This window comes from Podarcis cretensis (assembly GCF_951804945.1).
Source record: "Podarcis cretensis genome assembly, chromosome: 7".
Taxonomy (NCBI): Eukaryota; Metazoa; Chordata; class Lepidosauria; order Squamata; family Lacertidae; genus Podarcis; species Podarcis cretensis.
The window spans coordinates 80297243-80313631 of record NC_137176.1 but is presented as its reverse complement, the minus strand read 5'-3'; the positions used below and the strand labels follow the sequence as shown (position 1 = coordinate 80313631).

The 16389-nt window shown below is 44.6% G+C and overlaps 1 protein-coding gene across 1 annotated transcript in view; it reads left to right on the top strand.

Moving 5' to 3' along the window:
- Window positions 1-16389, top strand: part of WASHC5 (WASH complex subunit 5) — a 45414-nt gene that overhangs the window by 8498 nt on the left and 20527 nt on the right. Inside the window, exons 7-18 of the mRNA XM_079984173.1 lie at window positions 144-296; window positions 2126-2239; window positions 2531-2702; window positions 4256-4383; window positions 4731-4860; window positions 7678-7790; window positions 8002-8168; window positions 10561-10636; window positions 12400-12510; window positions 12643-12783; window positions 13664-13744; window positions 15332-15433. Of these exons, the coding sequence (XP_079840299.1) occupies window positions 144-296; window positions 2126-2239; window positions 2531-2702; window positions 4256-4383; window positions 4731-4860; window positions 7678-7790; window positions 8002-8168; window positions 10561-10636; window positions 12400-12510; window positions 12643-12783; window positions 13664-13744; window positions 15332-15433 (1488 nt within the window). The remainder of the gene's footprint in view (window positions 1-143; window positions 297-2125; window positions 2240-2530; window positions 2703-4255; window positions 4384-4730; window positions 4861-7677; window positions 7791-8001; window positions 8169-10560; window positions 10637-12399; window positions 12511-12642; window positions 12784-13663; window positions 13745-15331; window positions 15434-16389) is intronic.

Below are 16389 nucleotides of genomic sequence, written 5' to 3'. Positions count from 1 at the left end.
ATGTTTTATGTAGATTTTCAATTTCATTGTTCTGTATGGGACAATGACAATAAAGATATCGTATCGTATCATACTGTTCTATGTCTACATGGCGTCCATTGACTTGTTGTCTCCCTCTTCCTGTTGCTCTCCTCCCATTTCAGGTTTCCGCATACCCATTACCAGAGCACCGCAGCGTCGCCCTCGCTCCTCAGGCGGCCATGTTGTACGTGGCGCTTTATTTTGATGCCTCCATTCTGCACACGTCGCAAGCGAAGATGAGGGAGATTGTGGACAAATATTTTCCAGACAACTGGGTAAATACGGTTCAGAGCTGAAGCAACGAAACAGCCAAATAGATTTGGAAGCGCATATCCTCACTGTTTGTTTCTTATTTATTGCACCTTATGTGCTTCCTTTCTGCCATGGCAGCCAAGCACAAAGGCTTACAACTTTTAAAAATGCTAAAACTTGGAGTGGCAGACAAAAATGGATGAATATGTAGAATTAGCAAATTCTGTAACCAAGAAGAAACAAAGTTCAAAAAGGAAGATTGTTGAATATATAAGTAGCAATTGTAGAAGTTTAAAGACTGTAGTAGGATTAAAATAAATTTTGTGATGTGTATAGAATGTAATTAAGAATCTGCAAAAAAAAAGAATAATATGAAAACCTGTTGAAGGGACGGAGGGAAGTCTGTGCGCGATAGAGCGTTTAGAAAATAAGTAGACATATGATTGTGGAATGTTAGGGTATTTTTTGTTTGTTTGTGTTAAAGAAAATTCAATAAAAAGCATTTGGGAAAAAATGCTAAAACAAATGGGTATCAAGTGTAGAGCGCAGGGGTGAGGAACCTGAGGCTCGGGGAACAATGTGGCCCTCAAGCCACTCTTGTCAAGCCCTCGGGACTTTCTCCAGACTGCACATCTCCCTAGCCACGCCCCCTAACCAATCCTCATGTACAAAAGTAGCATTTGCTCCTCCCACTTTTGCCTCTGGCCCCGCCCACCACTGGCATGTGACCCCCGGAAGATGGAAAGGGAGGCTGCGCCAGCAGTTCCCTCAGGACTTTGATGGATGTGTCGGGAGCCAATGGCAACGTGTTTTCTGCCTGGGCTTCCTCCCCTGTCGGCCCTGCCCCCTGTCGCACCATTTAGACCCATGTTTCCCAAACTTGGCCCTCCAGCTGTTTGGGGACTACAACTCCCATCATCCCTAGCTAGCAGGACCAGTGGTCAGGATGATGGGGGTTGTAGTCCGAAAACAGATGGAGGCCCAGGTTTGGGAAACCTTTGTTTAGACTTCGCTGGGATCCGACTTCCCAGACATAGCTAGAAGACGGGCCACCGTCGCTTCTGACACCGGCCATCGCTTGTAGGTTTTGTCAGCAGAAGAACTGCAAAAGCGTAAATGTGAGTATCTGGGATGACTTGGCTTGATAGGAGCTTGGCTGGGGAAGGGCCGTAGCGCAGTGGTACAGCATTTGCCTGGCATGCAGAAGCATAGCTGTCAACTTACAGATTTGAAAATAAGGGACCAGCAGCCTCAAAAATAAGTGATCAGCAGCCAAAATAAGGGATTTTCAGAGCACTGGGTGGTTCAACTTCTGAGCCCCTCCGAGCCAAAGGCAGAAAGCCCAGCCAGCAGCCAAACGAAGCCTCAGGCAGTGGTTCCCACAGCGCAGCAACCCAGCAAAGGGGATGCAGCAAGGAAAACCACCATCACCTCTCCGCTGGGAAGCGCTGTGCAAAGGCGAGTCCCCAGGCAACGTGGCCGATTTGATTGGCACAAGGCATGCAAGCTCCACCCCCCAGTCGTTCTTAGACTCCTTATTGGGTGAGCAATGCAGCCAAGCAACACAGTTGGAGTCTCCCTCCTCCCTGACCGGCAAGGAGGGAGGGAGAGGAGCTGCTTCCTTTGAAACCCGGGAAATTTAAGGGACATCATCAATAAGGGACAGCAGCAGGACACGGCGCTGAGATAAGGGACTTTCCTGCCAAATAAGGGACGGTTGACAGCTATGCGCAGAAGGTGCCAGTTCGAATCCTGGGCGCTGCCAGGGAGAGCCGGGAGATAATCCTTTCTGAAATCCTGGAGAGCCAGATGGTCCCTCAGGCTGCCTCTTACATTCTGTTTCTCTCCGCAGGTTATTAGCATTTATATGGGGATGTGTGTGAACCTGGCAGAAGCCTGGGAGCCTTACAAAGCTGCGAAAATGGCTCTGAACTACACGCTGGATCTTTCCAACGTCAAGGAACAGGTTGGCGAAATGCGGTTTTCTCCGCAAAGTGGAATTTCCTCTCCTTAAACCTGCTGCTCTGTGATGCTTCTAGCTCACCTTTTACTGTCCTGGTGCCTTCCAGGTGGACTACAGTTCCCATGGAGGGTGGGCCGGCTGGGGCTGATGGGAGTTGTAGTCCAAAGCAGCTGGAGATGGGCGAAGGCAGAGGAACGGCTTTCTGAGAGCCTCATACGACATCCCTCTTACCTAGAGCCCTACCGGGTTCCACCTGCTTTGCAGTAACGCTCCTTTGATTTCTGTCTTTTGAAGGCCAGCAGATGCGCCGCAGTCAGGGAGCGAGTCCACACGCAGGTGCAGCAGTTTCTTAAGGAAGGCTGCTTGAGGGAGGAGATGGTACTGGACAATATCCCCAAACTACTGAACTGCTTAAGAGACTGCAACGTTGCGATACGGTGGATGATGCTGCATACTGCAGACTCAGGTAATGTTTGATTTAAATCGTGTTTTTTTACAGAAAGACTCAGTACAGTACTGTGTCCAGTTCTGGGCACCACAGTTCAAGAAGGACACTGACAAACTGGAACGTGTCCAGAGGAGGGCAACCAAAATGGTCAAAGGCCTGGAAACGATGCCTTATGAGGAACGGCTAAGGGAGCTGGGCATGTTTAGCCTGGAGAAGAGGAAGTTAAGGGGTGATATGATAGCCATGTTCAAATATATAAAAGGATGTCACATAGAGGAGGGAGAAAGATTGTTTTCTGCTGCTCCAGAGAAACGGACACAGAGCAATGGTTCCAAACTACAAGAAAAAAGATTCCACCTAAACATTAGGAAGAACTTCCTGACAGTAAGAGCTGTTCGACAGTGGAATTTGCTGCCAAGGAGTGTGGTGGAGTCTCCTTCTTTGGAGGTCTTTAAGCAGAGGCTTGACAACCATATGTCAGGAGTGCTCTGATGGTGTTTCCTGCTTGGCAGGGGGTTGGACTCAATGGCCCTTGTGGTCTCTTCCAACTCTATGATTCTATGATTCATTCTTGCTGGTTTAATCTTAATATTTACAACCGGATGAAGGTTTCGTTTTTGGAATAATAAATTTTCAGCGTACATTTTACAGTTATATCAAAAATTACTGATTTGGTTATGTTATGTACTGAGTTGAATAGGATCCAAAATGCAGCAGTCTGATTGGCCCTGGAACAATAGGATTCAGAATGCAGCAGTCTGATTGGCCCTAGAACAATAGGATTCAGAATGCAGCAGTCTGGTTGGTCCATATGAGCCACCCAATCCATCTCCAGGTGGAAGTGAATCCGCAACCTGATTGGCCTACAGGTGAATCCCGAAATTAGCAAATCATGTGGGGCCCATTGTGTAAATAATGTATATAAAGCAGACATTCTGAGGGAACTTCCATTTCTCCTCACCACTATGACCTGAATAAAGAGCATGAAATCCACTCTCAACTCCGAGTATATTTCAGGTTATGCCATTAGAAATACATAGACTGATAATTATGAAATTATTACGAGGTTCAATATTTGGACAACTTTTCTGCTGTACTTTACTGGAAGGAGAATAACTATCGTTTCCTTAATAAAAATTTAAACAATTTATTTAGCTGAAACAATAACATTATAGCATATGTTTCCATGTTTGTTAACTGATGTGATTAAACAGTTTTTAAAAAAAAACTTAGACTGAGTTTTAGCACACGTGAAAAACTTAAAAACAAATCCTTATTTCCTGATGAATGGCCTTTGGACTACAAGTATAATGTAAGTTGAATAGGAAATTATATTTAGAAAGATTTTCCCTCCAAAAGCATTTTATCTTAAAAATCCCAATTATAATCAAAAGAATCCAATTTAATTTTTTTTTAAAATCATTGATTTTTATCCACCCTGTTTTACCCTGTTATCCAAGAGCGACCAAGAGCACATTAAATCTTCTCCGTTGAGATCGTTGAGGGGGAAGGTGGGTGTTGCATCACAGCAGCAATCGAGGAAGCCTTCACTTTCTGCTCTTTTTCCTTAGCTTACGATCCAAGCAACAAGCGCCTCCGCCAGATAAAGGACCAGGTTCAAACAGATTCCAAGTACAACCCCAAGATCCTTTTCCAGCTTCTCCTGGATATAGCACAGTTCGAATTCATATTGAAAGAGGTAACGAAAACATGCTTCATACACACACCCCATGCCTAGAACCGTGCACACTTCAGAGGCTTGCTTTGACATTTCCACTGCATTCATCTGCGCTGCCGAAGAAGCAAGCCACTTTTTATTTGTTAAAGTGGCTTGCCTCTTCAGCTCATAGGGGGAAAGTGCACAGAAACCTCCAGCTTTCCAGCATTATTTTCCTATTTTCAGCATAAATGTGGGGATCACCCAAAAGCCTACAATGGATCCCTAGTATAGATCAGTCCATGCCAAATGGTATTGTTGCTGTCGCTGTAATTTTCCAGTCGCGGCAGGTTGTTATGTTTTAGACTGAGGTCTTGCTTTTTCGTCAGATGTTCAAGCAGATGCTGTCCGAAAAGCAAACAAAATGGGAAAGCTACAAAACGGAAGGATCCGAAAGGATGACAGAGCTGGCTGATGTCTTTTCAGGCGTTAAGCCTCTAACTAGAGTGGAGAAAAATGGTAAGGGCCGTTTAAAAAATGAATTTTATTTTTCAGTTTTGGAAATTAACTTCCCAATGAACATAAATGTTTTGACTTTCCTCTACCACTTTTGCGGTTTCTTATAATTTTAATTTTGAATACTGCATTTGATTCCATTTATCAGTTAACTCCCTGGTTTTTCTTTAACATTACCTTTAACTGCTTGTTTTATGTTAATCCTGCCAATGAATTCCAATGTATACAGAAACTTTTCAAATATTCCTCAGATTTCCCCCATTCCTTGATGAATTTTCTTTTCTTTTTTTTTAATAGTATTTATTAAAGTTTTGAAAGTTACAAAAGGAAAAAAGAAAAAGAATTAAACATAACAAAACCATACAATACAATACAAAGACAAAAATATTACATATACATAACAGAAATAAAACAAAAACAATTAAAAAAATGGAAAAAAAACTCTTCCAATACTTTCAATGTTATTAACTTTCTTTTACTTGTTTCAGCGACCTCCTCACACCTCCCTTTTTTTGTATTCCACTTCAATTAATTGTTTCAGCAAATCCTTTCCATCTTCCTCAATTTTCTGTCCTATCATTTAACTTAACAAATTCTAACATTATTTTTTTCCCCTTTAATCCAATTATAATCTATTGTACCTAATTCTTTATAACAGGGAAACCTGGACTTTGAAAGTCATCTAATCTTCCTTGCTGTATTATATTGTATTGTTTTAATTAGTGTTTTTATAGTTGTTCTGATTTTGTGTGGAGTGCCCTACCTGGGTGGATGGAGCAGCCAAGTAAATTTCGTTGTCCCTGAGAGGGGGCAATGACAATAAAGATATTATTATTATTATTATTATTATTATTATTATTATTACATTTCTGCTAAAGCCATGTAGCTTCATTCCAACATCTTTCTAACATTCCTTAGATGACTTTTCTTTCCTCTTGGTTTCTTGTTGTTCCAAGAGAACAATTGGAGCAATTGGAGAGGGGGAAGCAATAAGCAATATTTTTCTATTTCCTTTGAGAAAAGGCTTTTGCGAGCTCATTTATATTACGTCTGGTTATGGGTTTCCAGCTAGACTATGATTCCAACTGGCAACTGGTGCCAAGCAAAAGACTTTCCAAGGCTTGCGACAAAGATTAACCCGTGCTCCATTAGTGAGAGATGCATGGGGTCTTCTTCATGTCGCCTAGCTTTGAAGGCTCTGCAAAGATTTGCATTGATCAGTTTGAATTGGTAGCAACCCAACTCACACCATTGCAAGGATGAACATCTGTGCGCCTTGGTCTTATGTGCTTGGTTCTCCAGTTCTGCAATGGGGAGAAGAGTACAGTGGTGCCTCGCAAGACGAAAAGAATCCGTTCCGCGAGTCTCTTCGTCTAGCGGCTTTTTCGTCTTGCGAAGCAAGCCCATTAGCGGCTTAGCGCTATTAGCGGCTTAGCGGATAAGTGGATAAGCGGCTTAGAAAAAGGGGGGGAGGGGGGGAAGTCGGAAAAACTCGCAAGACATTTTTGTCTTGCGAAGCAAGCCCATGGGGAAATTCGTCTTGCGAAGCACCTCCAAAACGGAAAACCCTTTCGTCTAGCGGGTTTTTCGTCTTGCGAGGCATTCGTCTTGCGGGGCACCACTGTAGAAGCGTCAACTTCCATTTTCAACTAACCATGGTTTAGTGTTGCGTCTGAACCCTGGATGAAAATGAGCAACTTTAAGTATAACTTTGTGAAAAATACAGAAGCTTTTCTACTAGGGATAATGGACACAGGTATAGCAAGAGAAGATCAGAAAATATTCCTCCATGCCACAGGAGCGGCAAGGATCCTCATTGCTAAAAACTGGAAAAAAGAAACTGTGCCAACAAAAAAGGAATGGCAAGACAAACTGTTAGAGTATATTGAACTGGCTAGATTAAGAGAGGCAATTAGAGATCACACCAGACAAGAGTTTCAACAAGCATGGGGGAAATGCAGAGAATACTTCACAAAACAGTGCCCTAAAATACATACCTGGACTTGTTTCGATTAATGTCTGCAGGAGACTTTGTGGATATTTAAGTTATAATTAGAAAAATCTTAATAATTATTCATAACGGAAACAGTTTATAAGAAGTAAATAAGGAGGCCAGATACAGGATAAAGGAAGTCTTCTGTTTGGTTGTTTGTATTGTTGTATGTTATGCTCACTGTATGTTATGTTCACGTTTAATGAGGGTGGATTTGTGTATGGGGGGGTGGGGGGGTTATGTTATGTTGTAAATAAAATTCCAATAAAAAGAAAAAAAAGAAAACGAGCCACTTTCGTAAACCATGGTTTGAAGTAGACTTGTTTCCTTTAACCCTAAAAGCGAGCCACAGTTCGTCTGGGTTCAGACACCACAAGAGCCTTGGTCTTAAAAGGGAAATGAAAGTTTCCTCCTCCCCCGTGGGAGGGGGAACACACGAGCCCAAATTTTATTGTGGCTCTTCTCATAATGCTAATTTGGGGAGGGGAACTGGTTAGTCTTCTAGATGCTGCTGTGCTCCAACTCCCATCTCCCCCAGCCATCATGTCTCAGTGATCGAGGATGGTGGGATCTTCAGAGATTAGCCACTTCTGTGCAAAATTATGGTTTCACGTGCAAGCACAGCATTTGTGTAGATGTGTATAGCTCAAACTTTAGGGAAACCACCACCTTCCCGACCCTGACGCATTTTTGTTTCTTTCAAAATAATTCCTTGATATTTGGATGTTTACAGTTTGTGAATTGGGGGCTGGTAGCGCTCTCTCTTTTGGTTTCAGTTGCACTAATTTAATAATTTGTCCCTTCTCCTGTTTTCCCACTAAAAACAGAAAATCTGCAAGCCTGGTTCAGGGAAATCGCCAAACAAATAATGTCTCTGAATTACGATGACTCCACTGCAGCGGGCAGGAAAACTGTGCAATTAATACAAGCTTTAGAAGAGGTAAGGCAGAGGAGGCGGTGGTCATGCCATTTTCTGGGTATAATTTCTTATGTGGACTCAAGCAACATTGTCATAAGACCAGTTGCTGTAGAACTTCATACCAATTAGGATTTATTTAAGAAGTAGCCAAATTTAAAATCTCTTGTGTTTGTTTTCAGGCGTTTTAATAAAAACCCCCCAAAAAACTATGTTTCTAATTCTTAATATGTAGGTGCAAGAATTTCACCAACTGGAGTCCAACCTGCAAATATGTCAGTTCCTTGCTGACACTCGTAAGTTTCTCCATCAGATGATCAGAACCATCAACATTAAGGAAGAGGTTTTGATCACCATGCAGATAGTTGGCGATCTTTCATACGCCTGGCAACTGATTGACAGGTAGGATCCCAGAAGCGTTTACATGTGCTTGCTGCCTCTTCTATGGAGTGTGGGACTCCTATTCTAGTTGGTACCACTGCCTGCTGGCTCCATCCTCAATTTCGGTTCAGTATTGCCTTTGTAGAGCTCGGCAGAAAACAGGAGGACAAAACTAGGATTAGTTGGTTCCCCCTCTCCTTGGCTTTGGCGCCATCTACTGTTGAGCTCCTTGCCTTCTGCCCTACCAGACCCAAAGGGTGCATGCTGCCACTGCCTGTTTGTACAGTCATACCTCATGTTACGTTCTTTCAGGTTAGGTCCTGAGGCGACCTGGAAGTACCAGAAAGGATTACTACCGGGTTTCGCCGCTCGCGCATGCGCAGATGAGCAAAAGGACGCCACGCACATGCACAGAAGTGGCGAATGGCAACCCGCGCGTGCGCAGACGCGCCGCTGCGGGTTGCACTCTTTTCATGTTGCGAACGGGCCTCCGGAACAGATCTCGTTCGCAATCAGAGATACCACTGTACATTGTTTCTCACTTGGATTCACTGCACTCCCGACTCAGTGTCTGAGTCAGACTGAAGCAAAGCTGAAACAGATTCTACCAGAGAAAGCAAGGTTGGAGGATTATGAACGAAGCGTGCATGTCAAAGGGAAATGCAACATGGCGGGAGGTAAATATTTGGGGTGGCCAACAAGAAAGATGGTGGGTCTTTCTATTGCATTCCTGTCTTGCCTATAGACTTCGCCTAGGCATCTGGTCGGCCGCTGGGGGAACAGAATGCTAGATTAGACATTGGTTTAAAATACAACTCTTGGGGATTTAAGATTATTGGGTCAAAGACTCATTGCTCAAAATTGATACATGTGCTTGTTCTGTTTTGCATCGTTTCAAATCGTTTCAGCGGTTCAAATCCTCGCGACGGGGTGAGCTACCGTTGCTCTGTCCCAGCTCCTTCCAACCTAGCAGTTCGAAAGCACACCAGTGCAAGTAGATAAATAGGTACCGCTCCAGGGGGAAGGTAAATGTCGTTTCCGTGCACTGCTCTGGTTCTCCAGAAGCGGCTTAGTCATGCTGGCCACATGACCCGGAAGCTGTACGCCGGCTCCCTCGGCCAGTAAAGCGAGATGAGCGCTGCAACCCAAGAGTCGTCCGTGACTGGACTTAACGGTCAGGGATCCCTTTACCTTTACCTTTGTTCCCTTTTTATATAGGCTTCCTGAGTACATATTCATAGGTCTTTCTGTTGTTTATCTTATGAGGAACAAACCAGGATCCTAGAGCTCAGCAGCAACAGGAAACATTGTTCTGTTAAGCAGATAAGAACAAAAGCTGCTTCCTGGTATTACATACCTAGCTTGGCCAATCTTAATGCTGAGTTTTTAAGAGAGATTATTATAGATATCCCCATTCCTTACTGAAGAGATGCCTGTGCACATGTCCCAGGCTATGCCCCCGTTTAGAAATGTAGAAAACATAGGAAGTTGCCTAAAAGGTCAAGCTATTTGTCCACCTAGCTCTGTCTGGTTTTCTCCACGACCTCGGAAGATGCAGGCCTTTCCCATCACGTGCTACCTGAACCGCAAACAGATGGACCTTGAAACCTTCTGTTGTGGAGCTATGATTGCTCCCTAAGCTTTTACGGTCTGTGGACCTACCGTATTTTTCGCTCCATAAGATGCACTTTTCCCCTCCTTAAAAGTAAGGGGAAATGTGTGTGCGTCTTATGGAACGAATGCAGGCGGGAGGCTCTGCTCAGCGCTCCCTTTAAAGAGCCGTGTGGAGTGTGTGTGCGGCTCTTGGGGGCTTTTCCGCGAGGTGGGAAAAGGGACTGACGGGCTGCACTCTGTCCCTTCCCACACCTCCTCCCGCTTTGCTGGGAAGCCAGTAGAATAGGCGCTGTGCAGCTCTCGCTCTTGCTTTGCTGGCTTCTCAGTGAAGCAGGAGGAGGGCCAGAAGGTTTTAAAGCAAGAAAAGCGAGAGCCACTTACATGCTCTGCGCAGAATTTTTCTTGCTTTCCCCCTCTAAAAACCAGGTGCGTCTTATGGAGCGAAAAATATGGCAATTGTCAGGAAAAGGGAGAACATTTTGCAGCGTGCCAGGCAGACTCCACTTTCAAATGTGAACATAGGAAGCTGCCTTTTGCAGACTCAGAGCCCTGGTACATCTGGGTTGGCGTTGCTCTACAGCGGCAAGCAGGGTTTTAGGCAGGGGTCTCTACTTGGAGATTTCAGAGCCTGAATGTTTGGCTTTCTGCACACAACATGCACGCTGTACCACTGAGCTATAGCCCTGAACTACAGTGTGACCGTGTGTAGCACTACCCTGAGAACAGGATCGTAGAGGAATGACTTCAGGTGCTAGTTCTGATCTTAATTTCCCCTCCTCCCCTCCTCCCCCCCCCCCAGTTTCACATCTATCATGCAGGAAAGCATCAGGGCAAACCCATCTATGGTAACGAAACTCAGGGCCACGTTTTTAAAGGTAAGTAGGAAAGGGGGCTTTAAGAAAAACTGGCACGAGCAGGGCATTATTAATTTACTTTTGCAGAAACCAAAGGGTGTTTCCTGCATATAACGCCTCTGCACCAGCTCAGAACCAAACAGATCTTGGTAATCTTTAAACTCTCAAAGTGGCGCTTCCTTAAATGATTGTGGAGTATGGTAGTTATAGGGTTAAACCTCCTGAATGTCCACTTTGATCTAGATGTTGCCTACTTGAACTCAGATCTCCAGGAGGAGACATGCTTCCTCCTCCAGGGTTTGAAGCCAGAGGGCAAGGCATTGTTTGGAGATTGCATAAATCTATGTTTTACATCAGTCTGCCAGAAATTGGAACATATGTCTGAATGAAGCCTTAGAGCAGTTAGGTTTCAAGATTAGTGTTGCTGATAGCTGCCTGTACCTTAAAGGGACTTTTTCCTTCTTCTCACACGGAAAGCAACGGCTGCTAGCTCTGCTGCTGCCCAGAAGAATTTATGCGCAGCGGAAATGTGCCGGACAGGCAGCAATTCTACAATGATTCTGCAGACTTCAGAAATTGCAGAGGGGTTTCGAGCACAGGATTCTTGAAGCCGCCTCCTCCCCACCTTTCCACTCTCTCCACTTCCAGTTTGGGATTCGAGTCCAGCCCAGCTGGCCCAAACACAGGGTTCACATTAAATTCTTGATGCCCTGCAAGCCAATCAATTTTACTTTGAATATTGTTGGCATCCATCCGTCTTGAGAGACAATGGTGTGCGCCTCCAGGGGTTAAGTCAAACGGCTGAAGAATCACAGCGCCCGCTGTGGCTGCAGAGACCGGTAACTCGTAGCTGCTGCCTCCCACGTGGTTTTTGCTGCGTTACCAGCATCAAATGGACCTCTGCGGGGCGCAGGCCTGGGTATGGAGGGCTGCCCACACGACAAGACCCGCCCCCCCTTTCAACCTCACTGATTTGGTCCAAAGGAAAGCAGAGCAATATGTTTGGCACCAGCTGGGCTGGAAGGAGGTGTACAAGGTACCATCTCCTGAAGATGTTCCGCAAGGCAGCAGGTTAACTTTGAATATAACTCATGGTTATCTCACCTGCATTAGCAACAGGGTGGATTTGATTTAAATCATATCAATTTAAATCACTAGTCAGTAAGACTTGATTTAAATCATATTTTTTTACAGAAAGACTCATTCTTGCTGGCATAATCTTAACATTTACAACTAGATGAAGGTTTCATTTTTTGGAATAATAAATTTCCAGAGTAATTTTTAAAGTTATATCAAAAATTACTGTTTTGGTTATACTGTTAACATAGACAGTTAACTTACTAAACCTCACAATAATTTCATAATCAACTGTTTATATGTGGACAGCTTTTCTGCGGGACAGTACTTTGTTGGAAGGAGAAAAGCAATCATTTCCTTAATAACAATTTAAACAATTTATTTAACTAAAGCAATAACATTATAGCATCTGTATCCATGTTTGTTAATTGATGTGGTTAAACGTTTTTAAAAAAAACCTTAGACTGAGTTTTAGGACATGTGAAAAACTTAAAACAAATCCTTATTTACTGGTGAATAGCCTTTGGACTATAATGTAACTATATTTAGAAAGATTTTTCCTCCCAAAGCATTTTATTTTTTAAAAAATCCAATTTAAAACAAAGAAATCCAATTTAATTTTTTTAAAAATCTGATTTGTTTTTTTTAATCATTTATTTATATCCACCCTGAATAGCAACCTAAACCCTTATTCCTTCTGCTTCTAGCTGGCTTCAGCTCTCGATATGCCTCTGCTTCGCATCAATCAAGCCAACAGCCCCGACCTTCTGAGCGTATCTCAGTATTATTCTGGTGAATTGGTTTCCTACGTGAGAAAGGTAGCAACTTCCTCCTAATCCTGTTTTTTTGTTGTAAAAAGGGAGGGTGGATATTCGCTTTTGTTTTACACCTAAAGAGAGCCTTTACTAAACCTGTGTCTCTTCTTTCTGGGATTTGCCTGGGGGGAAAAGGTTTTGCAGATCATCCCTGAGAGCATGTTCACATCTCTCCTGAAGATTATAAAGCTACAGACTCACGACATCATCGAAGTGCCAACCCGCCTGGACAAAGACAAGCTGCGGGATTATGCCCAGCTCATGCCGCGATACGAGGTGCGTCGTGGCTTTAAGAGGTCAGGGATGCTGGGGGAACCGGGTTGAGGCACAACAAATTGTTGCAGTGTGGAGTTACCCTCTTCAGGGCTCCGCTCTGTCCGTTCTGTTCTACTCCCACTCAGTTTTCCTTTCTCCTCCCGCATAAGTCAACTGGTGCCGTGACTGCTGAAATAAAGATGAAATACAGTGGTTGGTACCTCGGGTTACATACGCTTCAGGTTACATACGCTTCAGGTTACAGACTCCACTAACCCAGAAATAGTGCTTCAGGTTAAGAACTTTGCTTCAGGATGAGAACAGAAATCGTGCTCCGGCGGCAGCAGGAGGCCCCATTAGCTAAAGTGGTGCTTCAGGTTAAGAACAGTTTCAGGTTAAGAACGGACCTCCGGAACGAATTAAGTACTTAACCCGAGGTACCACTGTAAAGGAGGTTTTTCAGCAGAGCTTATACAAGCTCCCCAGGCAGGAAGCCCTTAAACCCAGCCCACCGATACTTTTTGATGATGTCTCGTGAAATCGCCCTGGGACCTTTGAACTAAGAAAAGCATTCTGTAAATGGAACAAATAATTTCATCATCATCATATAATTTATTATACCCTGCCCATCTGCCTGGGTTTCCCCAGCCACTCTGGGGGGCTCCCAACCAAATATTAAAAACACGATAAAGCATTAAACGTTAAAAACTTCCCTAAACAGGGCTGCCTTCAGATAGTTGTTTATTTCCTTGACATCTGATGGGAGGGCGTTCCACAGGGCGGGCACCACTACCGAGAAGGCCCTCTGCTGTGTTGTGTTTTGTTTTGTTTTTATTTAACGTATTTGCCCTACTATAGTTGTTGCTTTTTTAACTGCTAGCTTCTCCTCCTGTCCCCAAAGGTCGCTAAGCTTACGCACGACATCTCAATCTTTACAGAAGGCATTCTGATGATGAAAACGACACTGGTCGGAATCATCAAGGTAATCGTTTTGCATTCCATCAGGCTGGAGAAAACTAAAAAGCTGTGGGTCCCCTAAGACAGGTGCAGAGTGCGGCAAGGCAAGAATAGGCCTTTTCGGTGGTGGCTTCCATGGGATGCTCTCCCCAAGGAAGCATGCCTGGTGCCATCACTGTCAGCTTTTAGGTTTCAGGCTAAAGCTCTTCCGCTTGCTGCAATGCCAGGGCCCACTCTTTCCATAGTTCCTGTAGGACAAGCACTTTTAGGAACTATATTTCTGAGCATTTGGTTGTAAACCACTGCCAAGTTGTATACAGTGGTACCTTGGGTTACAGATACTTCAGGTTACAGACATTTCAGGTTACAGACTCTGCTAACCCAGAAATAGTACCTCGGGTTAAGAACTTTACTTCAGGATGAGAACAGAAATTGTGCTCCGGCAGCAGCAGGAGGCCCCATTAGCTAAAGTGGTGCTTCAGGTTAAGAACAGTTTCAGGTTAAGAACGGACCTCCAGAACGAATTAAGTTCTTAACCCGAAGTACCACTGTATTATGGATTTACAAGTCGCCTTGAGACATTTTCTCGTGGAAAGCCAACAAGCGCTTATAACAAACAATGGAAGCATTTCTGAGAAGCAGCTGTGCTCAGACTGGGAGGAGGAGGGATCTGGGGGCTTAGTGAGCGGGGGGAGTCTCTGGCAGAGAGAAGTCCAGAATCGGAGGCAGAAGCTGAAGTAGGAGAGGTAGAAGGCCGAAAGACAGAGATGAGTCCAGCTGGTGAAGAGGCATGGGTGTCTCCCTCTTCTGCTGCAACTACCATATTTTTCGCTCTATAGGATGCACCTAGTTTTAGAGGGGGAGACCAAGTAAAAAAAATTCTCTCCCTCTCTGCGCAGCGCCCCTTCAGTGAAGCGGCAGGAGAAGCAGAGCCCCTTCCATTTCTCCTCCCACTTCGCTGAAGGGGCACTGTGCAGAGAGGGAAAGCTGCAGAGCGCCTCTCCAGCAAGGCGAAGCCAGGAGAGCAAGAGGGATCGGTGCGCACCGACCCCTCTCACTCTCCAGGCTTCAGCAAAAGCAACATGAAGCCTCCAGAGCGTGGTGGAAGCACTCCCACTGCGCTTCAGAGGCTTCCTGTTGCTTTCGCTGAAGTCATGGAGCCTGCATTCGCTCCGTAAGACGCACACACATTTCCCCTTAATTTTTGGAGGGAGAAAAGTGTGTCTTATTGAGCGAAAAATACGGTAATTCCTCTGGTCTCCCAGAACCAGGAAGAGCATGAAAAGGGCAGAGGAGAAGTTAGCTTCACACAGGCACAGTCTCAGATCGCTTGGGGGGAAACCCTGGTGAGGAGGAGACTTAGATGGCTGTTGAGAGGCAGGGACCTTGAGTGTCAGCAACTGCTTCATGAGGGCCAGACCTGCCATAGGTGAGTTGCTGTACTGGTTAGGCCTGACTCCCATTTTTGTTAATAAGGAATTAACCCCAAATTGCTCTGTATGATTACTGCTGGCTTGTTCCTGTTACACGGCTACAAGGTTTTGCATTGACATTCTTAGGAAGTATGTGGGTTTTTGTACATAATGGCTTCTGTCTTGTTTGCTCATCTTAGGTGGATCCCAAACAGCTGCTAGAAGATGGTATAAGGAAAGAGTTGGTGAAACGAGTGGCCCTAGCACTGCACAGAGGCCTTATCTTCAACCCTAGAGCCAAGGTGCCAAACACTTCCCTCAATTTCCCCGATTTTTCTTTCCTTCTCTACATTCATTTACTGTGACCAGTTGCTATTACAGTTATATGCAGGCTTCCTTCCTTCCTTCCTTTGCTTGCTTATATGTTATTTTCAGATTTGGGCTCTGCTCTCAAGTTTGGTTTGCATGCCATGACAAAATGTGGTCAAGAGAAACCACGGTTTACTGTGAACAAGCTAAGTGCTCGTGCATGCAGCTCAGATTTCCCTCGTTTTACTCTTTCCCTTCAAGCAGGAACCAGAGCTCTGACTTAGTGCTGTGTGCAAACCACAATTTGGAGAGTTTCTCTCCAAATTACCTAAGAGACAAATCCAAGAAGAAACCTAGCTTCCTCCTGTGGTTTGTTTGGAGAGAAGAAAACCATGGGTGTCAAGAGTTTGTGTAGGCTATAGTTCACTGTGACAGGTGTTAGTTTCTGTTTGCCACTGAGCAGCTGCTTGGAGTCACAGGACTCTGTTTACATTCCTGGGATTCCATACTATTGGAAGTCTCATGGGATACTAGAGACGGATGTGACGTTACTGGTTTCCTGGTTCCTTTGTTCGGTTGCTCACTGATCTCACAGAGAGAGGATGTATTTTTCTTTGTTCTCTGCTTAGTAAGAAATAAAGCATAGCATGTAGCCATAAATCTCATCCCTTCCCTGTGCTGGATTCTCTGCTGGATGAGAACGTGCCTTGGAGCCTCATCAAAGGCTCGAGGTTATTAATTATTCGTCGGAGATGATTACAGAGACTCGGCCGGAAGATGAGCTTTATCAGCTTGGCCGAGTGGAGATTCCGACAACAGGCACTACAGAAACACTCACTTAAATTGTATTTGTTATGACACTTCCGGGTTAGCGCCTCCGGCAATGGCGGAGCTCCTCCGATCGGGAGGAACCGGTTCCGTGAAAAACAGGGTCTGACCGCCACGGCGA